At 47.5% G+C, this 18,952-nt stretch overlaps 2 protein-coding genes across 2 annotated transcripts in view; one reads left to right on the top strand and one right to left on the bottom strand.

Annotated features, from left to right (window-relative positions):
• The window catches only part of FAM83G (family with sequence similarity 83 member G), a 33,621-nt gene extending 26,645 nt beyond the window's left edge, over nucleotides 1-6,976 (bottom strand). Inside the window, exon 1 of the mRNA XM_073558464.1 lies at nucleotides 6,072-6,976. Within this exon, the coding sequence (XP_073414565.1) occupies nucleotides 6,072-6,560 (489 nt within the window). The 5' untranslated portion in view covers nucleotides 6,561-6,976. The remainder of the gene's footprint in view (nucleotides 1-6,071) is intronic.
• The window catches only part of SLC5A10 (solute carrier family 5 member 10), a 104,218-nt gene that overhangs the window by 50,648 nt on the left and 34,618 nt on the right, over nucleotides 1-18,952 (top strand). The gene's annotated exons all lie outside the window — the stretch shown is intronic.

Below are 18,952 nucleotides of genomic sequence, written 5' to 3'. Positions count from 1 at the left end.
CAGAGTGAACTGGGTGACAGGTATTTATTATTATCCGGTACGGGCCACATCCATCAGGAGGGATAATTAAGTTTATTAAATATCACAGCCCTGGAGCAGATGAGCCCAGTGACGTCGGCAATCGTATAACTTTTTTTTTTTTTTTTTTAAACTGTCAACAACTTTAAAAGAAACTTTTGCCGCACCCCTTCCCCCCCATCTTGACAGGCGAGAGAATCGCCGCTCACTGGCAGGCAGGTGTGACTTCACCACCCACCAAGACTGTGGTCAGCAAAGCCAGATGTGAGCCCCCTCGCCATCATCCAGGAATGTCGGTGATATCATCCGCCACATATGTAGCCCCCCCTTACAGCACCGCCTAGCTCAGTTTCAGGTAAGGGCCTACACCCAATCATGTGATTTCCAGCAAAAATGGTGGTTGGGATCAACAAATGAGTTCACTTGGGTAATCAGACGGTCTACAAGACTCGAGTCTAATAATCCGGAACATTCAATGATCCGGCACCAGGCAATATTGTGCGGCATGAGCCGGCTCCATTACTATGGAATCTCCGGACAAAGTCTCAGCTGCCTCGGCCCATCCTAATCCCGAGCTTTACATTCCTTGACGGGGCGGTCGCCTCTTCCTTTCTGGTTCTGCGGACGTCATTGCTGCCAGGGCTATAGAGCAGGTCTCCTGGTAACAGCGTGCACATAGGAGCCAGGGTCAGGCTGCAGCACTTACATGGTTAATGCATCTCGATTAGACGGTAATACACCCATAGTACACAGTGCGACAGCCGGGGCGGCGGAAACCCTGCAAATATCCGTATATACACCCACGGGAAAATACCGATAATCCGAAGACGCCTAAAGGTGGCTGACTCCCCACGCACATGCATGCTCAGGACGTCCGGAGGTGCATGTATTTATTATTGCGAGAGGGCTATAAGTTGCTAGAAGCTACGTCTTGGTCCATTTTTGTTTTTTAGGCTATGTAAAACACAAAATGACAATTTATGGTAAAAAAAAAAACTAAGAGCAAACAGAAAAAAAAGATGTACATAAAGCCTCATTATGGGAATTTGTTACAATGTATCGGGCGAGTATTTCCAAGACTGGATACAATTGTAGCAAACACTCAGCTGTGAGAAGTGTTACATTTCAGCTACAGCAGGAGATAACAGGTCTCTCGCCCTCGCTGACTGGTGGTCCTGTTACCGCTGGAGCCCCCTGGGTCATAAGACTGAAGAGTGGAGACCCCTTTTTGCCTTTTCTTTGCTCAGAGTTTAGCTCCAGGATGGGACAGCTCCTTTCCAAGCAGTGAGACCCCCCCCCTACTACCCCCCAAACAAGAAGTGACTGCCTTCCCTAGCAATATGACCACCACTTTCTACCCCTTAAAGGGCTCATTCACACGCACGCTCCCCTCTGTACTGCTGGCCATAGAGTACAGCGCTCCGCCTGGCCTGGCAGTCCTATAGACAATGAGCAGAGCGGAGGGGCACGTTTCTCAGGACTGCTGGGGGTCCCTGCTGCTATCCTTTGGACAGGTGATCACTTGTATTCAAATTTCCGTTGTTTTTTTTTCTGCGTTTTTTTTTCTGCGTTTTTTTTGTTTTCAAACATGCCGCACATGTTCCTGCGGATCCATACGGGTACAATTATTAACCCGGAGAAGTAGTATGACACAACTGTAAGAAAATGCCAAAAATGGCCAAAAAACGCATCTACTGCAAACAAGGCCGCTGCGAAAAGAGGCCATGAAAATCTGCGAAGCACGCTTGTTCAGGGCTGTGTGATTTATGTTTGAGACGTATGAAAAATCTAGAATAAAGCAAAACAAAGTAGCAAAAAAAAAATAGGTGACAACAACAGATGTAAAGTAGACAGAATACAGGAACTATAAAGAAAAACTCAAAACATCCATTTTTTGATCATGGCGCTGATACAAAAGTGATGGCCGTAGTAGTAGGGAAGGCTGACACTTGTTTGGGGGCAGCAGGGGGTCTGACCGCTACGACCACCACTTGTGTCCAGGGGCTGTGTCATCTTGAAGCACAATCTAGACTCGGCAAAAAAGGGGTCTCTGCCCGTCATTCTCAGGAACAAGGGGGCTCCAGCAGTGGCACAACCACCAGTCAGCGAGGGAGAGAGATCTGCAGCTATGGCTGCCCTATAAAATACTTATCATAGCTGAGGCTTTGCTACAATTGTATCCAGTCTGCAATCCTCTGTGACTGCACAGTCTGCACTGGGGATCAATACAATTTACTGATACAGTGTGTAACAAACTCTAGGCTTTTTTCATCCTTTGGTTTTCCATGGTTTTTTTTTTTTTTCTTAAATAAAGCTAATCAAGAGGCAGAGGACCAAGCTTCTCCTAGTGAGTTTCGACTGTGAATCGCACAAGTAGGGCAAGTCCGAGAACTGACTAAATTGGGTAACATGGTACCAAACCCCCATCTGTTTTTTTGGCCCTAAACGAGAATGTCCCCATTAATTGACCCCAAGATGTGATCTTTAAAATGGTGAAAATGTAGTAGAAGAGCTTTTCATTATACGATGATTCGGATAATAGTGGACAATCCCTTTAAGGAAAAAAAATCCGCAAACAAATTGCAAGTGAACCAAATCTCAAAATATCTCAAAATATCTCCCCAACCCACATTGCAGGAATAGCCGCTGCTACGCGCTCAGACTACGCGGAGCAGACGGCGGCCATTAGAGATGGAGCGACTACTCATGCTGATTCATAAGGGTTAATCACCGATCGGTGGGTCACATTATGTCCGGATTTCCTGGCACAGAACTTTCTGGGAATAGACTCAGATCCTGCGCGTAAGGAGAAAGTTCACAGGGGATTGGTGATATCATCTTATCAGGCGCACACATCTACCCCAGAGCAAAGCTCCAGCGCACGTGGCATGTGAGGGAATAGCAATTTGAGCAATTTTCTCCTTAGAACAGGGCAGAGTCTAAATATTTTCCTTCAGTCCCCAACGGCAAATCTGACTGGTCATGCAGCAATATAGGAGCCGGAGGTGCATTCCTGCATAACATATGTCGTATGAGGGATTTTTTGTTTTGAGGGAGGGGGAAACTGATAGACATGCAAGGGCCCTGTAAGAAAATCTGCTAGTCCATAGAACTGGCGAGCCGCAGTCTGCCTCCAAAGGGGCAGTTTTCTGTAATGACGTGTCCCTATTACAGCAAGTGTATATTTGTATAAAGGATTATACGTATCCAGGGAGAAGCCTCGCCATAAACTGAACCATAGCTGCGCCCACACGAATATATAAGGCAATGGCATAGTTACCCGGGGAAAGAACTACAGATCTATCCTCAGCTATGCTATGTGTGATAGGGACATGCAACTTGCAGTCCAGTTAAATGCAATCTGTTGTTCCATTTTATCAATCAGTTCAGAGTTCTGGGGGGCTCCTGAATGGGGGACAGTTACCAAGGATCTTATCCTCTGTAATGAAAGATTTCAGCTGCAGTAATCCTACAGCATCAAAAGTCGCCATCCAGTCCCAGCAGCTCTATTATCTGCCACTTGAGCCCAATCCCAATGTCCACCTATTCTGTATATTTCTTATTCTGTACACCAGTTCGATCCCCTTTCCCCTGATTTCACAGATGGGTAATAAGAGACAGCATAGCTGAAGAATGTCACTGTCATTTTCATGTCACGTGCACAATGCTATTACAACAGTCATCCATCCTTGGGTCAAACCCCCCCCCCCCCCACACACTTTGCTCAAGAGGGCAGATACAATAACCCTACGGAGCAGGTTGTAAATCTGCATAGACAAGATTTTCCCAATGCTGCAGGGAATTATAACTTTTTGGGTACCGCAATGGGTACGAGCCTAACTCCTACATAGGCCAAGGCAACTAATTTCATAATTACTGGACTCCATTTCTAAATCCTTTTTATATTCCAGATTTAATTTTCCAAAATTTGGTCTTTGAAATAAAATCACAGGTACTTTAGTTACATGGGCAGTGGTTCAACTCTACTAGGGAGTCTGTGACAAATTTTTATACTAAGCAGAACTCCTCAAGGACATGTAAGTAAATACATTTCATGTAGCAGCAGTGCTAAAGATTTCAGGGACAAGATAAGGGTAGACAGTCTGTTACAATATGAAGCGCTTGTTTAAACCAGACAAATCTCTTTAAATTAGGTGTAGGGGAAGAAGTACAACTAATCCCAGGCTAGAATCGGCCATTAAACTCATACAACTGCTTTGCTAATAATGATTCCATAGTAAAGACCTTTGCCTGGGACTACACCAGAGCCAATAAACCAATTCTGGACTCAAGATGACGTAGGACTGCCAACTAGTGAAAGGTCACCTCTACAGGCAAATCGAGCCACCTATTCTCCCCTTACATCACCCACACAAATACTGGGCTGCCAGCACTCTCGTACGTTGACGCTTAGGCCTCTTTCACACATCAGGTTTTCGCCGTCAGGCGCGATCCGGCGCTTTTGACAGAAACCGGATCCGGCGAAATGCAATGCCGGATCCGGTTTCCCCCCATTGACTTGCATTTGCGCCGGATCGCGCCGGATGGCCATGCATTTCATCCGGTTTTCGCTGGATCCGGCAATGTGTTGCGATCCGGCGTCTGGAAAAAACGGCTACTGTAACGTTTTTTGTCTCCGGCGAAAAAGCCGGACACGCCGGATCCGGCGCGTCCGTCTTTTTCACACAATGAAAGCCTATGAGCGCCGCAATGCGCCTGATCCGGCGAAAGCCGGATCCGTTTTTTTTGGTCTGAGCATGCTCAGTAGCTCTGCCCACTACAACCTGTCAAAGAAGGGCTGTAGGAACATGCTATATATAGTTTTACAGTAGCCAATCCCGTTCGGAAGGCCACAAGGGTCAATTTTAAAAACCAGATCCGGCGTAATCCGTCGAAAAACGGATAGAAAAACGGATGAACCGGATGAGACGGATCCGGTTTTGTCTGTCAAGAACAAGACGGATCCGGCAGAAAACCGGATCCGGCACATCAGGTTTTACAAAACATTTGCCGGATCCGGCATTCCGGCACGACGCCGGATCGCGCCTGACGCCGAAAACCTGATGTGTGAAAGTAGCCTTACTCTGAGAACATGCACATAGTGAGTCATCCCGTGAGGTCACGGGCCGTGCCTAAACGCGTCACAGGTCGTGATCCAGCATGTCAGGCACATCTATGAAGTGTACGTTACCACAGGGATGAAGAAAACACTTCCGGCGGGCATTAGAGGGACAAGACTTTATTAAAACTTTGCGCATAGGGCACTAATATTATCCAACAAGTCCTAATACCAATGGTACCAAACACGGCGGATCAGGACCATATACAAGCTAATCTACACAAAGAACACTACACACCCTGGCCAAAAAAAATCCCAAAATATATAGTTAGGCATTAGTGCTAAGACCGGGCACATCCACTAACCCAATGGGCATGACCATTACTCTGGGTTGGCACCAGAAATCTGAAATAATCCTACAGGGGTGGGATTGTAGCACCATCCATAGTCCAGGTGTGGAAATATCTTGACAATGAATAGAGCCGATTGTCTTTATAGGTCTCCTACTGGGTCTTCGGACACATATTAAGACATGGCCCATTGCTATATTTTAAATTTGCACAGGGCTAATAGGGGGTTCCAATATACTGCCCCCTCCACAGTCATGCTAAAATAATAAGAAAAATGTTGCACACCTGTTGAGATGAATGGGTGTCCAACCTGGCTTTCAACCAGTGGAGGGATGCCCCCAACATAGGAAGGGGTAAACCAGACAACCCCTATAAGAACAACAATAATCCACAAGGTGGCCTGTGCTCTAAACTATGGGGTGGAACCATGAGCATACCCTAAATAAAGATGTAGATACACCTTCTTGGTGCTGGGCTGTATTGGTTGACACCTATCGTTAAGTTTGGATAAGACGCCAAGTACCGCTAAGGGCCCCAGGGTTACCCCACACTGGGGCATGTGCCATCTATTGGCACCACATCATTCACAAAGTTTGACCAACACCTGGCACAGACACCTAGAGCGATCAACCAACTGGACTCACCCTCTGGGCTTGTGTGATCATCTTCCTGACCACCTCTTTGATATGTGGCTGGCCATCGATGGGTGGCTGCATGTATACAGTAGCCCGGGTCACCCCTCTGTAGGCCACTGTGTCCGGCCACCCCAAATCCAACTCCGGAATGGGGCAGTCCGACTTATCCGGCCAATATTCCAAAGAATGTTCGAGTTCCACACCTTCCTGGGGGTCCCCTTCTCCATCCTGCTCACACTTGTCCCCACTTTTCCTGAGGTGACTAGAGTCAGGGTCAAACGCTTCCACCCGGCTCACGATCTTGGCCAGCTCCAGCTCGGACAGGAAGTCTCTGATGTTCTCCTTCTTGACCACCTCGCAGAAGGCATCTTGCCCTGTGGACACCAAGGCTTCCAGCGCCAGCCTCTGCTCCTCGCTGTAGAAGAACTCAGGCTTGGTCTCACTGGATCTCCAGTTCACATTATTATTGTCCAAGCACTGGATCTGGGAGAGAGCCATGGTGAGGGATCCTCAGGACCTGCTGGAGGAGACCCAAACTGGGAGAGACCTCCCAACTAGGGAAGATCCTCTTAGATCTGATTCTTGCTGGAGGAGACCCCAACTGGGAGAGGTCCCTACTGAGAGACACCCCAATCAGGAGAGATCCCTATGAGATCTGATTCCTGCTGGGAGAGATCTATAATCCTGTGTACAGAAGTTGATCCTGCTCCCCGGGTGGATAGAGCGGGATCTAGTGGAGTCCGGTGCTCTGGTCTCTCCCTGCCATGGTGCCTGTGATGCCCCCCCAGTGTCCGGGTCCCCGCCGTCCCGCAGCCGGTGTCGCTCCCGGATCTGTGTGCAGTGTGTGCGGCAGCCGCTCCCGGACTGGACAGGTAAGAGGCGGTGGCTCCGCTCAGCCCCGCCCCGCAGCCACACGTGATCAGACACGCCCCCTCCAACACTCAGGACGTCATGTGATCTTTGCACGGCGCCTCCGGCTGCGCCCGGAGTGTGAGCTCTGCGGCCAAGAGCACAGACCGAGCAAGCCACGCCTCCAACCCAGGACATGCCCCATAGGAGTGCCCCCAGAGTAAAGACCAACGTGCCCCCAGGACACCACTAGCAATATGTACACAGACTGCGCTCATAGAAACTTCTCATCACACAGTGTGGACTATTCCCCTGTGTATCACATGGTATAGGCTACGTGCACACGCTGCGGATTTTGTAAAATCTGCAGGTCAAAAGACCTGCGGTTTTACCTGCGGATTGCTCTGCGTTTTATTATCTCCACAATGGAGGAGATGGCAAACCACAGCGACATGTCAATTCTTTCTGCAGCTTGAAAACCGCGCAGAAAAATCCGCACCGTCTGCACTGCGGTTTTTTATTCCCATAGGGAATCATTGTACTGTACACCGCAGCAAAAACTGCTGCGGATCCGCAGCGGCCAAATCCGCAGCGTGTGCACACACCCTTATACACTGTATGGACTATTCCCTGTGTATCACGCGGTATTACACACTGTATGGACTATTCCCTGTGTATCACGCGGTATTACACACTGTATGGACTATTCCCCTGTGTATCAGGCGGCATTACACACTGTATGGACTATTCCCTGTGTATCACGCGATATTACACACTGGACTATTCCCTGTGTATCAGGCGGTATTACACACTGTATGGACTATTCCCTGTGTATCACGCGGTATTACACACTGTATGGACTATTCCCTGTGTATCACGCGGTATTACACACTGTATGGACTATTCCCCTGTGTATCAGGCGGTATTACACACTGTATGGACTATTCCCTGTGTATCACGCGGTATTACACACTGGACTATTCCCTGTGTATCAGGCGGTATTACACACTGTATGGACTATTCCCTGTGTATCAGGCGGCATTACACACTGTATGGACTATTCCCTGTGTATCACGCGGTATTACACACTGTATGGACTATTCCCTGTGTATCACGCGGTATTACACACTGTATGGACTATTCCCCTGTGTATCACGCGGTATTACACACTGTATGGACTATTCCCTGTGTATCAGGCGGTATTACACACTGTATGGACTATTCCCTGTGTATCACGCGGTATTACACACTGTATGGACTATTCCCTGTGTATCACGCGGTATTACACACTGTATGGACTATTCCCCTGTGTATCACGCGGTATTACACACTGTATGGACTATTCCCTGTGTATCACGCGGTATTACACACTGTATGGACTATTCCCTGTGTATCACGCGGTATTACACACTGTATGGACTATTCCCTGTGTATCACGCGGTATTACACACTGTATGGACTATTCCCCTGTGTATCACGCGGTATTACACACTGTATGGACTATTCCCTGTGTATCAGGCGGTATTACACACTGTATGGACTATTCCCTGTGTATCACGCGGTATTACACACTGTATGGACTATTCCCCTGTGTATCACGCGGTATTACACACTGTATGGACTATTCCCTGTGTATCAGGCGGTATTACACACTGTATGGACTATTCCCTGTGTATCACGCGGTATTACACACTGTATGGACTATTCCCCTGTGTATCACGCGGTATTACACACTGTATGGACTATTCCCTGTGTATCAGGCGGTATTACCCACTGGACTATTCCCCTGTGTATCAGGCGGTATTATACACTGTATGGACTATTCCCCTGTGTATCAGGCGGTATTATACACTGTATGGACTATACCCTGTGTAACAGGCAGTATTACACACTGTATGGACTATTCCCTGTGTATCACGCGGTATTACACACTGTATGGACTATACCCTGTGTATCAGGCAGTATTACACACTGTATGGACTATTCCCTGTGTATCACGCGGTATTACACACTGTATGGACTATTCCCTGTGTATCAGGCGGTATTATACACTGTATGGACTATACCCTGTGTAACAGGCAGTATTACACACTGTATGGACTATTCCCTGTGTATCACGCGGTATTACACACTGTATGGACTATTCCCTGTGTATCAGGCGGTATTACACACTGTATGGACTATTCCCCTGTGTATCAGGCGGTATTACACACTGTATGGACTATTCCCCTGTGTATCAGGCAGTATTACACACTGTATGGACTATTCCCTGTGTATCACGCGGTATTACACACTGTATGGACTATTCCCTGTGTATCAGGCGGTATTACACACTGTATGGACTATTCCCCTGTGTATCAGGCGGTATTATACACTGTATGGACTATACCCTGTGTAACAGGCAGTATTATACACTGTATGGACTATTCCCCTGTGTATCAGGCGGTATTACACACTGTATGGACTATTCCCTGTGTATCACGCGGTATTACACACTGTATAGACTATTCCCTGTGTATCACGCGGTATTACACACTGTATGGACTATTCCCTGTGTATCACGCGGTATTACACACTGTATGGACTATTCCCTGTGTATCAGGCGGTATTACACACTGTATGGACTATTCCCTGTGTATCAGGCGGTATTACACACTGTATGGACTATTCCCTGTGTATCAGGCGGCATTACACACTGTATGGACTATTCCCTGTGTATCACGCGGTATTACACACTGTATGGACTATTCCCTGTGTATCACGCGGTATTACACACTGTATGGACTATTCCCCTGTGTATCACGCGGTATTACACACTGTATGGACTATTCCCTGTGTATCAGGCGGTATTACACACTGTATGGACTATTCCCTGTGTATCACGCGGTATTACACACTGTATGGACTATTCCCCTGTGTATCACACGGTATTACACACTGTATGGACTATTCCCTGTGTATCAGGCGGTATTACACACTGGACTATTCCCCTGTGTATCAGGCGGTATTATACACTGTATGGACTATTCCCCTGTGTATCAGGCGGTATTATACACTGTATGGACTATTCCCTGTGTATCACGCGGTATTACACACTGTATGGACTATTCCCTGTGTATCAGGCGGTATTACACACTGGACTATTCCCCTGTGTATCAGGCGGTATTACACACTGGACTATTCCCCTGTGTATCAGGCGGTATTACACACTGGACTATTCCCCTGTGTATCAGGCGGTATTACACACTGGACTATTCCCCTGTGTATCAGATGGTATTATACACTGTATGGACTATTCCCCTGTGTATCACGCGGTATTACACACTGTATGGACTATTCCCTGTGTATCAGGCGGTATTACACAGTTTGGACTATTCCCCTGTGTATCAGGCGGTATTACACACTGTATGGACTATTCCCCTGTGTATCACGCGGTATTACACACTGTATGGACTATTCCCCTGTGTATCAGGCGGTATTACACCCTGTATGGACTATTCCCCTGTGTATCACGCGGTATTACACACTGTATGGACTTTTCCCTGTGTATCAGGCGGTATTACACACTGGACTATTCCCCTGTGTATCAGGCGGTATTACACACTGTATGGACTATTCCCCTGTGTAACAGGTGGTATTACACAATGTATGGACTATTCCCTGTGTATCAGGCGGTATTACACACTGTATGGACTATTCCCTGTGTATCAGGCGGTATTACACACTGTATGGACTCTTCCCCTGTGTATCAGATGGTATTACACACTGTATGTACTATTCCCCTGTGTATCAGGCGATATTACACACTGTATGGACTATTCCCCTGTGTATCACGCGGTATTACACACTGTATGGACTATTCCCTGTGTATCAGGCGGTGTTATACACTGTATGGACTATTCCCCTGTGTAACAGGCGGTATTACACACTGTATGGACTATTCCCCTGTGTATCAGGCGGTGTTATACACTGTATGGACTATACCCTGTGTATCAGGCGGTATTATACACTGTATGGACTATTCCTCTGTGTATCAGGCGGTATTACATACTGTATGGACTATTCCCCTGTGAATCAGGCGGTGTTATACACTGTATGGACTATACCCTGTGTAACAGGCGGTATTACACACTGTATGGACTATTCCCGTTTCTCAGGCGGTATTACATACTGTATGGACTATTCCCCTGTGTATCAGGCGGTATTATACACTGTATGGACTGTTCCCCTGTGTATCAGGCGGTATTATACACTGTATGGACTATTCCCCTGTGTAACAGGCAGTATTACACACTGTATGGACTATTACCTGTGTATCAGGCGGTATTACACAGTTTGGACTATTCCCCTGTGTATCAGGCGGTATTACACACTGTATGGACTATTCCCCTGTGTATCACGCGGTATTACACACTGTATGGACTATTCCCCTGTGTATCAGGCGGTATTACACCCTGTATGGACTATTCCCCTGTGTATCACGCGGTATTACACACTGTATGGACTATTCCCTGTGTATCAGGCGGTATTACACACTGGACTTTTCCCCTGTGTATCAGGCGGTATTACACACTGTATGGACTATTCCCCTGTGTAACAGGTGGTATTACACACTGTATGGACTATTCCCTGTGTATCAGGCGGTATTACACACTGTATGGGCTATTCCCTGTGTATCAGGCGGTATTACACACTGTATGGACTATTCCCCTGTGTATCAGATGGTATTACACACTGTATGTACTATTACCCTGTGTATCAGGCGATATTACACACTGTATGGACTATTCCCCTGTGTATCACGTGGTATTACACACTGTATGGACTATTCCCTGTGTATCAGGCGGTGTTATACACTGTATGGACTATTCCCCTGTGTAACAGGCGGTATTACACTCTGTATGGACTATTCCCCTGTGTATCAGGCTGTGTTATACACTGTATGGACTATACCCTGTGTATCAGGCGGTATTATACACTGTATGGACTATTCCCCTGTGTATCAGGCGGTATTACACACTGTATGGACTATTCCCCTGTGAATCAGGCGGTGTTATACACTGTATGGACTATACCCTGTGTAACAGGCGGTATTACACACTGTATGGACTATTCCCGTTTCTCAGGCGGTATTACACACTGTATGGACTATTCCCCTGTGTATCAGGCGGTATTACACACTGTATGGACTATTCCCCTGTGTATCAGGCGGTATTACACTCTGTATGGACTATTCCCCTGTGTAACAGGCGGTATTACACTCTGTATGGACTATTCCCCTGTGTATCAGGCGGTGTTATACACTGTATGGACTATACCCTGTGTATCAGGCGGTATTATTCACTGTATGGACTATTCCCCTGTGTATCAGGCGGTATTACACACTGTATGGACTATTCCCCTGTGAATCAGGCGGTGTTATACACTGTATGGACTATACCCTGTGTAACAGGCGGTATTACACACTGTATGGACTATTCCCGTTTCTCAGGCGGTATTACACACTGTATGGACTATACCCTGTGTAACAGGCGGTATTACACACTGTATGGACTATTCCCGTTTCTCAGGCGGTATTATACACTGTATGGACTGTTCCCCTGTGTATCAGGCGGTATTATACACTGTATGGACTATACCCTGTGGAACAGGCAGTATTACACACTGTATGGACTATACCCTGTGTAACAGGCAGTATTACACACTGTATGGACTATTCCCCTGTGTATCAGGCGGTATTATACACTGTATGGACTATTCCCCTGTGTATCTGGCGGTATTACACACTGTATGGACTATACCCTGTGTAACAGGCAGTATTACACACTGTATGGACTATACCCTGTGTAACAGGCAGTATTACACACTGTATGGACTATTCCCCTGTGTAACAGGCAGTATTATACACTGTATGGACTGTTCCCCTGTGTATCAGGCGGTATTATACACTGTATGGACTATACCCTGTGTAACAGGCAGTATTACACACTGTATGGACTATTCCCCTGCGTAACAGGCAGTATTATACACTGTATGGACTGTTCCCCTGTGTATCAGGCGGTATTATACACTGTATGGACTATACCCTGTGTAACAGGCAGTATTACACACTGTATGGACTATTCCCCTGCGTAACAGGCAGTATTACACACTGTATGGACTATTCCCCTGCGTAACAGGCAGTATTACACACTGTATGGACTATTCCCCTGTGTATCAGGCGGTATTACACACTGTATGGACTATACCCTGTGTAACAGGCAGTATTACACACTGTATGGACTATACCCTGTGTAACAGGCAGTATTATACACTGTATGGACTGTTCCCCTGTGTTTCAGGCGGTATTATACACTGTATGGACTGTTCCCCTGTGTATCAGACGGTATTATACACTGTATGGACTGTTCCCCTGTGTATCAGACGGTATTATACACTGTATGGACTGTTCCCCTGTGTATCAGGCGGTATTATACACTGTATGGACTATATACGTCCCAGGGGCTTTTCTTCTTCAGTTCCTATTGTCTGAAGCGTCTGCGGATTCACTAAAGATTCCTTATTTTCGTGGCCTCCGGCCTCATTACTTTGTGTGTAGCAGACATGACTTCATCTAGATAAGACCACTGATAACGGTAAAAAACCAGTCCCTCCAGGTAACATGCAGGTAACACGCCCTTAAAGGGACAGTACACAGTAAGTGCAACAAGCAGTGGTGTTACACATCACACTTCAGCCAGCAGTCCCCCCTCCAGCCTCCACATGGCAGAATTGCGGTCAGTAGTAGACCCCCATGTTCCCGGTAGATGGAGGTCTCAGACGTGGAGGCTCTCGGGCAGGAATCCTATGGAGAAGCCACGTGTGGCTGCAGTAGGTTTGCATGATATCTCCTGTCCTGAGGAATACAGAGCTGATCTCCGGAGTATGAGACACCTGAGATATGTACACAGTGATAATGGCTCCTTATCTGTGACCGACAATATGGCCGAATGCCAGATAGCGGCATAGTAACTCGTGAGTGTGACAAGGTCATTCCTATTATAGTAGGTGGATGAGGCCTATCGTCATCTCCCGCTCACACAGGAGGGATCGCCATAAAAGACATATGCAGGAAAGCACTCACCGAATCCTGCTCACTATGATTATTCCTGCGTCTTTACCCACTACACTGAATCCTGCACCCTTACTCACTACACTGAATCCTGCACCCTTACCCACTACACTGAATACTGCGCCCTTTCCCACTACGCTGAATCCTGTACCCTTACTCACTACGCTGAATCCTGTACCCTTACCCACTACACTGAATCTTGCTCCCTTACTATGCTGAATTCTGCACCCTTACCCACGACACTGAATCCTGCACCCTTTCCCACTACGCTGAATCCTGCACCCGTAACTCACTACATTGAATCCTGCACCTTTACTCACTACACTGAATCCTGCGCCCTTACCCACTACACTGAATACTGCGCCCTTACTCACTACACTGAATCCTGTACCCTTACTCACTACACTGAATCCTGCACCCTTACTCACTACACTGAATCCTGCACCCTTACCCACTACACTGAATACTGCGCCCTTTCCCACTACGCTGAATCCTGTACCCTTACTCACTACGCTGAATCCTGTACCCTTACCCACTACACTGAATCTTGCTCCCTTACTATGCTGAATTCTGCACCCTTACCCACGACACTGAATCCTGCACCCTTTCCCACTACGCTGAATCCTGCACCCGTAACTCACTACACTGAATCCTGCACCTTTACTCACTACACTGAATCCTGCGCCCTTACCCACTACACTGAATACTGCGCCCTTACTCACTACACTGAATCCTGTACCCTTACTCACTACACTGAATCCTGCACTCTTACTCACTACGCTGAATCCTGCACTCTTACTCACTACGCTGAATCCTGCACCCTTTCCCACTACGCTGAATCCTGCACCCGTAACTCACTACACTGAATCCTGCGCCTTTACTCATTATGCTGAATCCTGCGCCCTTACCCACTACACTGAATCCTGCACCCTTACCCACTACACTGAATCCTGCACCCTTACTCACTACGCTGAATCCTGCACCCTTTCCCACTATGCTGAATCCTGCACCCGTAACTCACTACACTGAATCCTGCGCCTTTACTCATTATGCTGAATCCTGCGCCCTTACCCACTACACTGAATCCTGCACCCTTACTCACTACACTGAATCCCGCACCCTTACTGACTACACTGAATCCTGTGCCCTGACCCGCTACACTGAATCCTGCACCCTTACCCACTACACTGAATCTTGCACCCTTACTCACTATACTGAATCCTGCCCCCTTACTCACTACACTGAATCCTGCACCCTTACTCACAACACTGAATCCTGTGCCCTGACCCGCTACACTGAATCCTGCACTATTACCCACTACACTGAATCTTGCGCCCTTACTATGCTGAATTCTGCACCCTTACTCACTACGCTGAATCCTGCACCCGTAACTCACTACACTGAATCCTGCTCCCTTACCTACTACACCGAAACATGCGCACTCACTATGCTGAATACTGCGCCCTGACTCACTACGCTGAATCCTGCACTCTTACTCAGTACACTGAATCCTGCACCCTTACTCACTACACTGAATCCTGCACCCTTACCCACTACTGTACACTGAAACATGCGCACTCACTATGCTGAATACTGCGCCCTGACTCACTACACTGAATCCTGCGCCTTTACCTACTACACTGAAACATGCGCACTCACTATGCTGAATACTGCGCCCTGACTCACTACGCTGAATCCTGCACCCTTACTCAGTACACTGAATCCTGCACCCTTACTCACTACACTGAATCCTGCACCCTTACTCACTACTGTACACTGAAACATGCGCACTTACTATGATGAATCCTGTGCCCTTACTCACTACACTGAATCCTGTGCCCTGACCTGCTACACTTAATCCTGCACCCTTACCCACTACACTGAATCTTGCGCCCTTACTATGCTGAATCCTGCACCCTTACCCATTACACTGAATCCTGCACCCTTAACTCACTACACTGAATCCTGCGCCCTTACCCACTACACTGAATACTGCACCCTTACTCACTACACTGAATCATGCATCGTTACCGACTATACTGAAACAAGTATATATGTAAAAACTCAGGAGGGCACTACTGAATAAGATATGCGGATCAACCAGCAGTCAGTATAAACACAAACTGAGAAAATGGAGAAAAAGCTACTGACCAAAATGCAGGGATCACTGCAAAATTACAAATTTTATTGGTAACAAAAAGACAACATCCATGTAAAAACATTTATGCTGAAACATGCGCACTTACTCTCTACACTGAAACCTGTGCCCTTACCCACTACACTGAATCATGTGCCCTTACCCACTACACTGAATCTTGTGCCCTTACCCACTACGCTGAATCTTGTGCCCTTACCCACTACACTGAATCTTGTGCCCTGACCCACTACACTGATTCCTGCACTCTTACTCACTACACTGATGCCTGCACCCTTACCCACTACACTGAATCTTGCGCCCTTACTATGCTGAATTCTGCACCCTTACTCACTACACTGAATCCTGCACCCTTACCCACTACACTGAATCCTGCACCCTTACCCACTACACTGAATCCTGCACCCTTACTCACTACACTGAATCCTTTGCCCTGACCCGCTACACTGAATCCTGCACCCTTACCCACTACACTGAATCCTGTGCCCTGTCCTGCTGCACTGAATCCTGTACCCCTACCCACTACACTGAATCTTGCTCCCTTACTATGCTGAATCCTGCACCCTTACTCACTACACTGAATCCTGCACCCTTACCCACTACACTGAATCCTGCACCCTTAACTCACTACACTGAATCCTGCACCTTTACTCACTACACTGAATCCTGCGCCCTTACCCACTACACTGAAACATGCACACTTACTATGATGAATCCTGTGCCCTTACCCACTACACTAAATCCTGCACCCTTACTCACTACACTGAATCATGCATCGTTACCGACTATGCTGAAACATGCGCACTTACTCACTACGCTGAAACCTGTGCCCTTACCCACTACACTGAATCTTGTGCCCTTACCCACTACACTGAATCTTGTGCCTTTACCCACTACACTGAATCTTGTGCCCTGACCCACTACACTGAATCCTGCACCCTTACCCACTATACTGAATCTTGCGCCCTTACTATGCTAAATTCTGCACCTTTACTCACTACACTGAATCCTGCGCCCTTACCCACTGCACTGAATACTGCGCCCTTACCTGCTACACTGAATCCTGTGCCTTTACCCACTACACTGAAACATGCGCACTCACTATGCTGAATACTGCGCCCTGACTCACTACGCTGAATCCTGCACCCTTACTCACTACACTGAATCCTGCACCCTTACCCACTACACTGAAACATGCATCGTTACCGACTATGCTGAAACATGCGCACTTACTCACTACACTGAATCCTGCGCCCTTACCCACTACGCTGAATCTTGTGCCCTTACCCACTACACTGAATCTTGTGCCCTTACTCACTACGCTGAAACCTGTGCCCTTACCCACTACACTGAATCTTGTGCCCTTACTCACTACGCTGAAACCTGTGCCCTTACCCACTACACTGAATCTTGTGCCCTTACCCACTACACTGAATCCTGCGCCCTTACCCACTACACTGAATCTTGCGCCCTTACCCACTACACTGAATCCTGCGCCCTTACCCACTACACTGAATCCTGCACCCTTACTCACTACACTGAATCCTGCACCCTTACCCACTACACTGAATCCTGCGCCCTTACCCACTACGCTGAATCTTGTGCCCTTACCCACTACACTGAATCTTGTGCCCTTACTCACTACGCTGAAACCTGTGCCCTTACCCACTACACTGAATCTTGTGCCCTTACCCACTACACTGAATCCTGCGCCCTTACCCACTACACTGAATCCTGCGCCCTTACCCACTACACTGAATCCTGCGCCCTTACCCACTACACTGAATCCTGCACCCTTACCCACTACACTGAATCTTGTGCCCTGACCCACTACACTGAATCTTGTGCCCTTACTCACTATATTGAGTGAAGATAACCACTGTGCCTGGTGATGCTCCCTGTGTGTATATTGCACTGCACTGTTCCTGTGTCACATGACTTTCTTGTATAATCTGTAAGCAGCCGTTGCAGCTCCGCACCTCGCCTTCCCGTGGTCAGCACCTCACACACCCACCACAACATCTCAGTTATACATCTGAGTGAGCCCTATTAGCGAGCACTCAGCACGACCACGGGGACTTTTACTGGGGCCGTCCTCCTGTGTGACACACTTGGCAGCAGTATGTGGGGAGAAGAAAATCCAGAGAGACCCGCGGAGATGATGGGATTTACACCTTGTGGAGCAGCTGCCCGAATCCCCCCTTAAAAAAGAACAAGTCATAGGGACCCAATAATAGGATCCTAAAAGATTAATCCACAGTGCCCCCATAATAAAAAAAAAATCCACAGTGCCCCTGTAACAGTGCCTATAACAGAGGTTTGGTGCCCATTACCAGTACCCACCTCCTGCGTATGCAGTGCTGTTTTGTGGGGCGACCAATAATTTTGTTTCCGTCACCCTAAAGGTTTAGCACCGTATGTTCTGGGATGCGTTGGTTAGGTCAGAGCTCCAGTCTCTAGTAACTCGATGCCTTGTCCCTAAATCTCAGATGACCTGGTGCCCTGTAGGTAGCGTCCGGTGCATTTACCTAAGGGGTACGGCCAACTTAAGAGTTAACCGCAGCCGCCCAGCACATACACAATGATCTGCCAGAGAATATTTTGTACCGAGTCTGTCGTCTGGGATTTGTTATCTGGAACAAAGATTTCATACAATGTTGCCAGAACATTTCAAATCCACAAATTCTTTCTCAAGTTCTGAGCCGGAGAGATTAATGGCCAGGATTGCACTTGGCGGAAAGGTTTTGACGAGGGTACTGCACCGTGTCTACCATC

The sequence above is a fragment of the Dendrobates tinctorius genome, unplaced genomic scaffold (assembly GCF_039654945.1).
Source record: "Dendrobates tinctorius isolate UK_male_01 unplaced genomic scaffold, ASM3965494v1 ptg000257l, whole genome shotgun sequence".
Taxonomy (NCBI): Eukaryota; Metazoa; Chordata; class Amphibia; order Anura; family Dendrobatidae; genus Dendrobates; species Dendrobates tinctorius.
The sequence above is the reverse complement of the archived record's forward strand: the minus strand, read 5'-3'. Positions and strand labels throughout refer to the sequence as shown.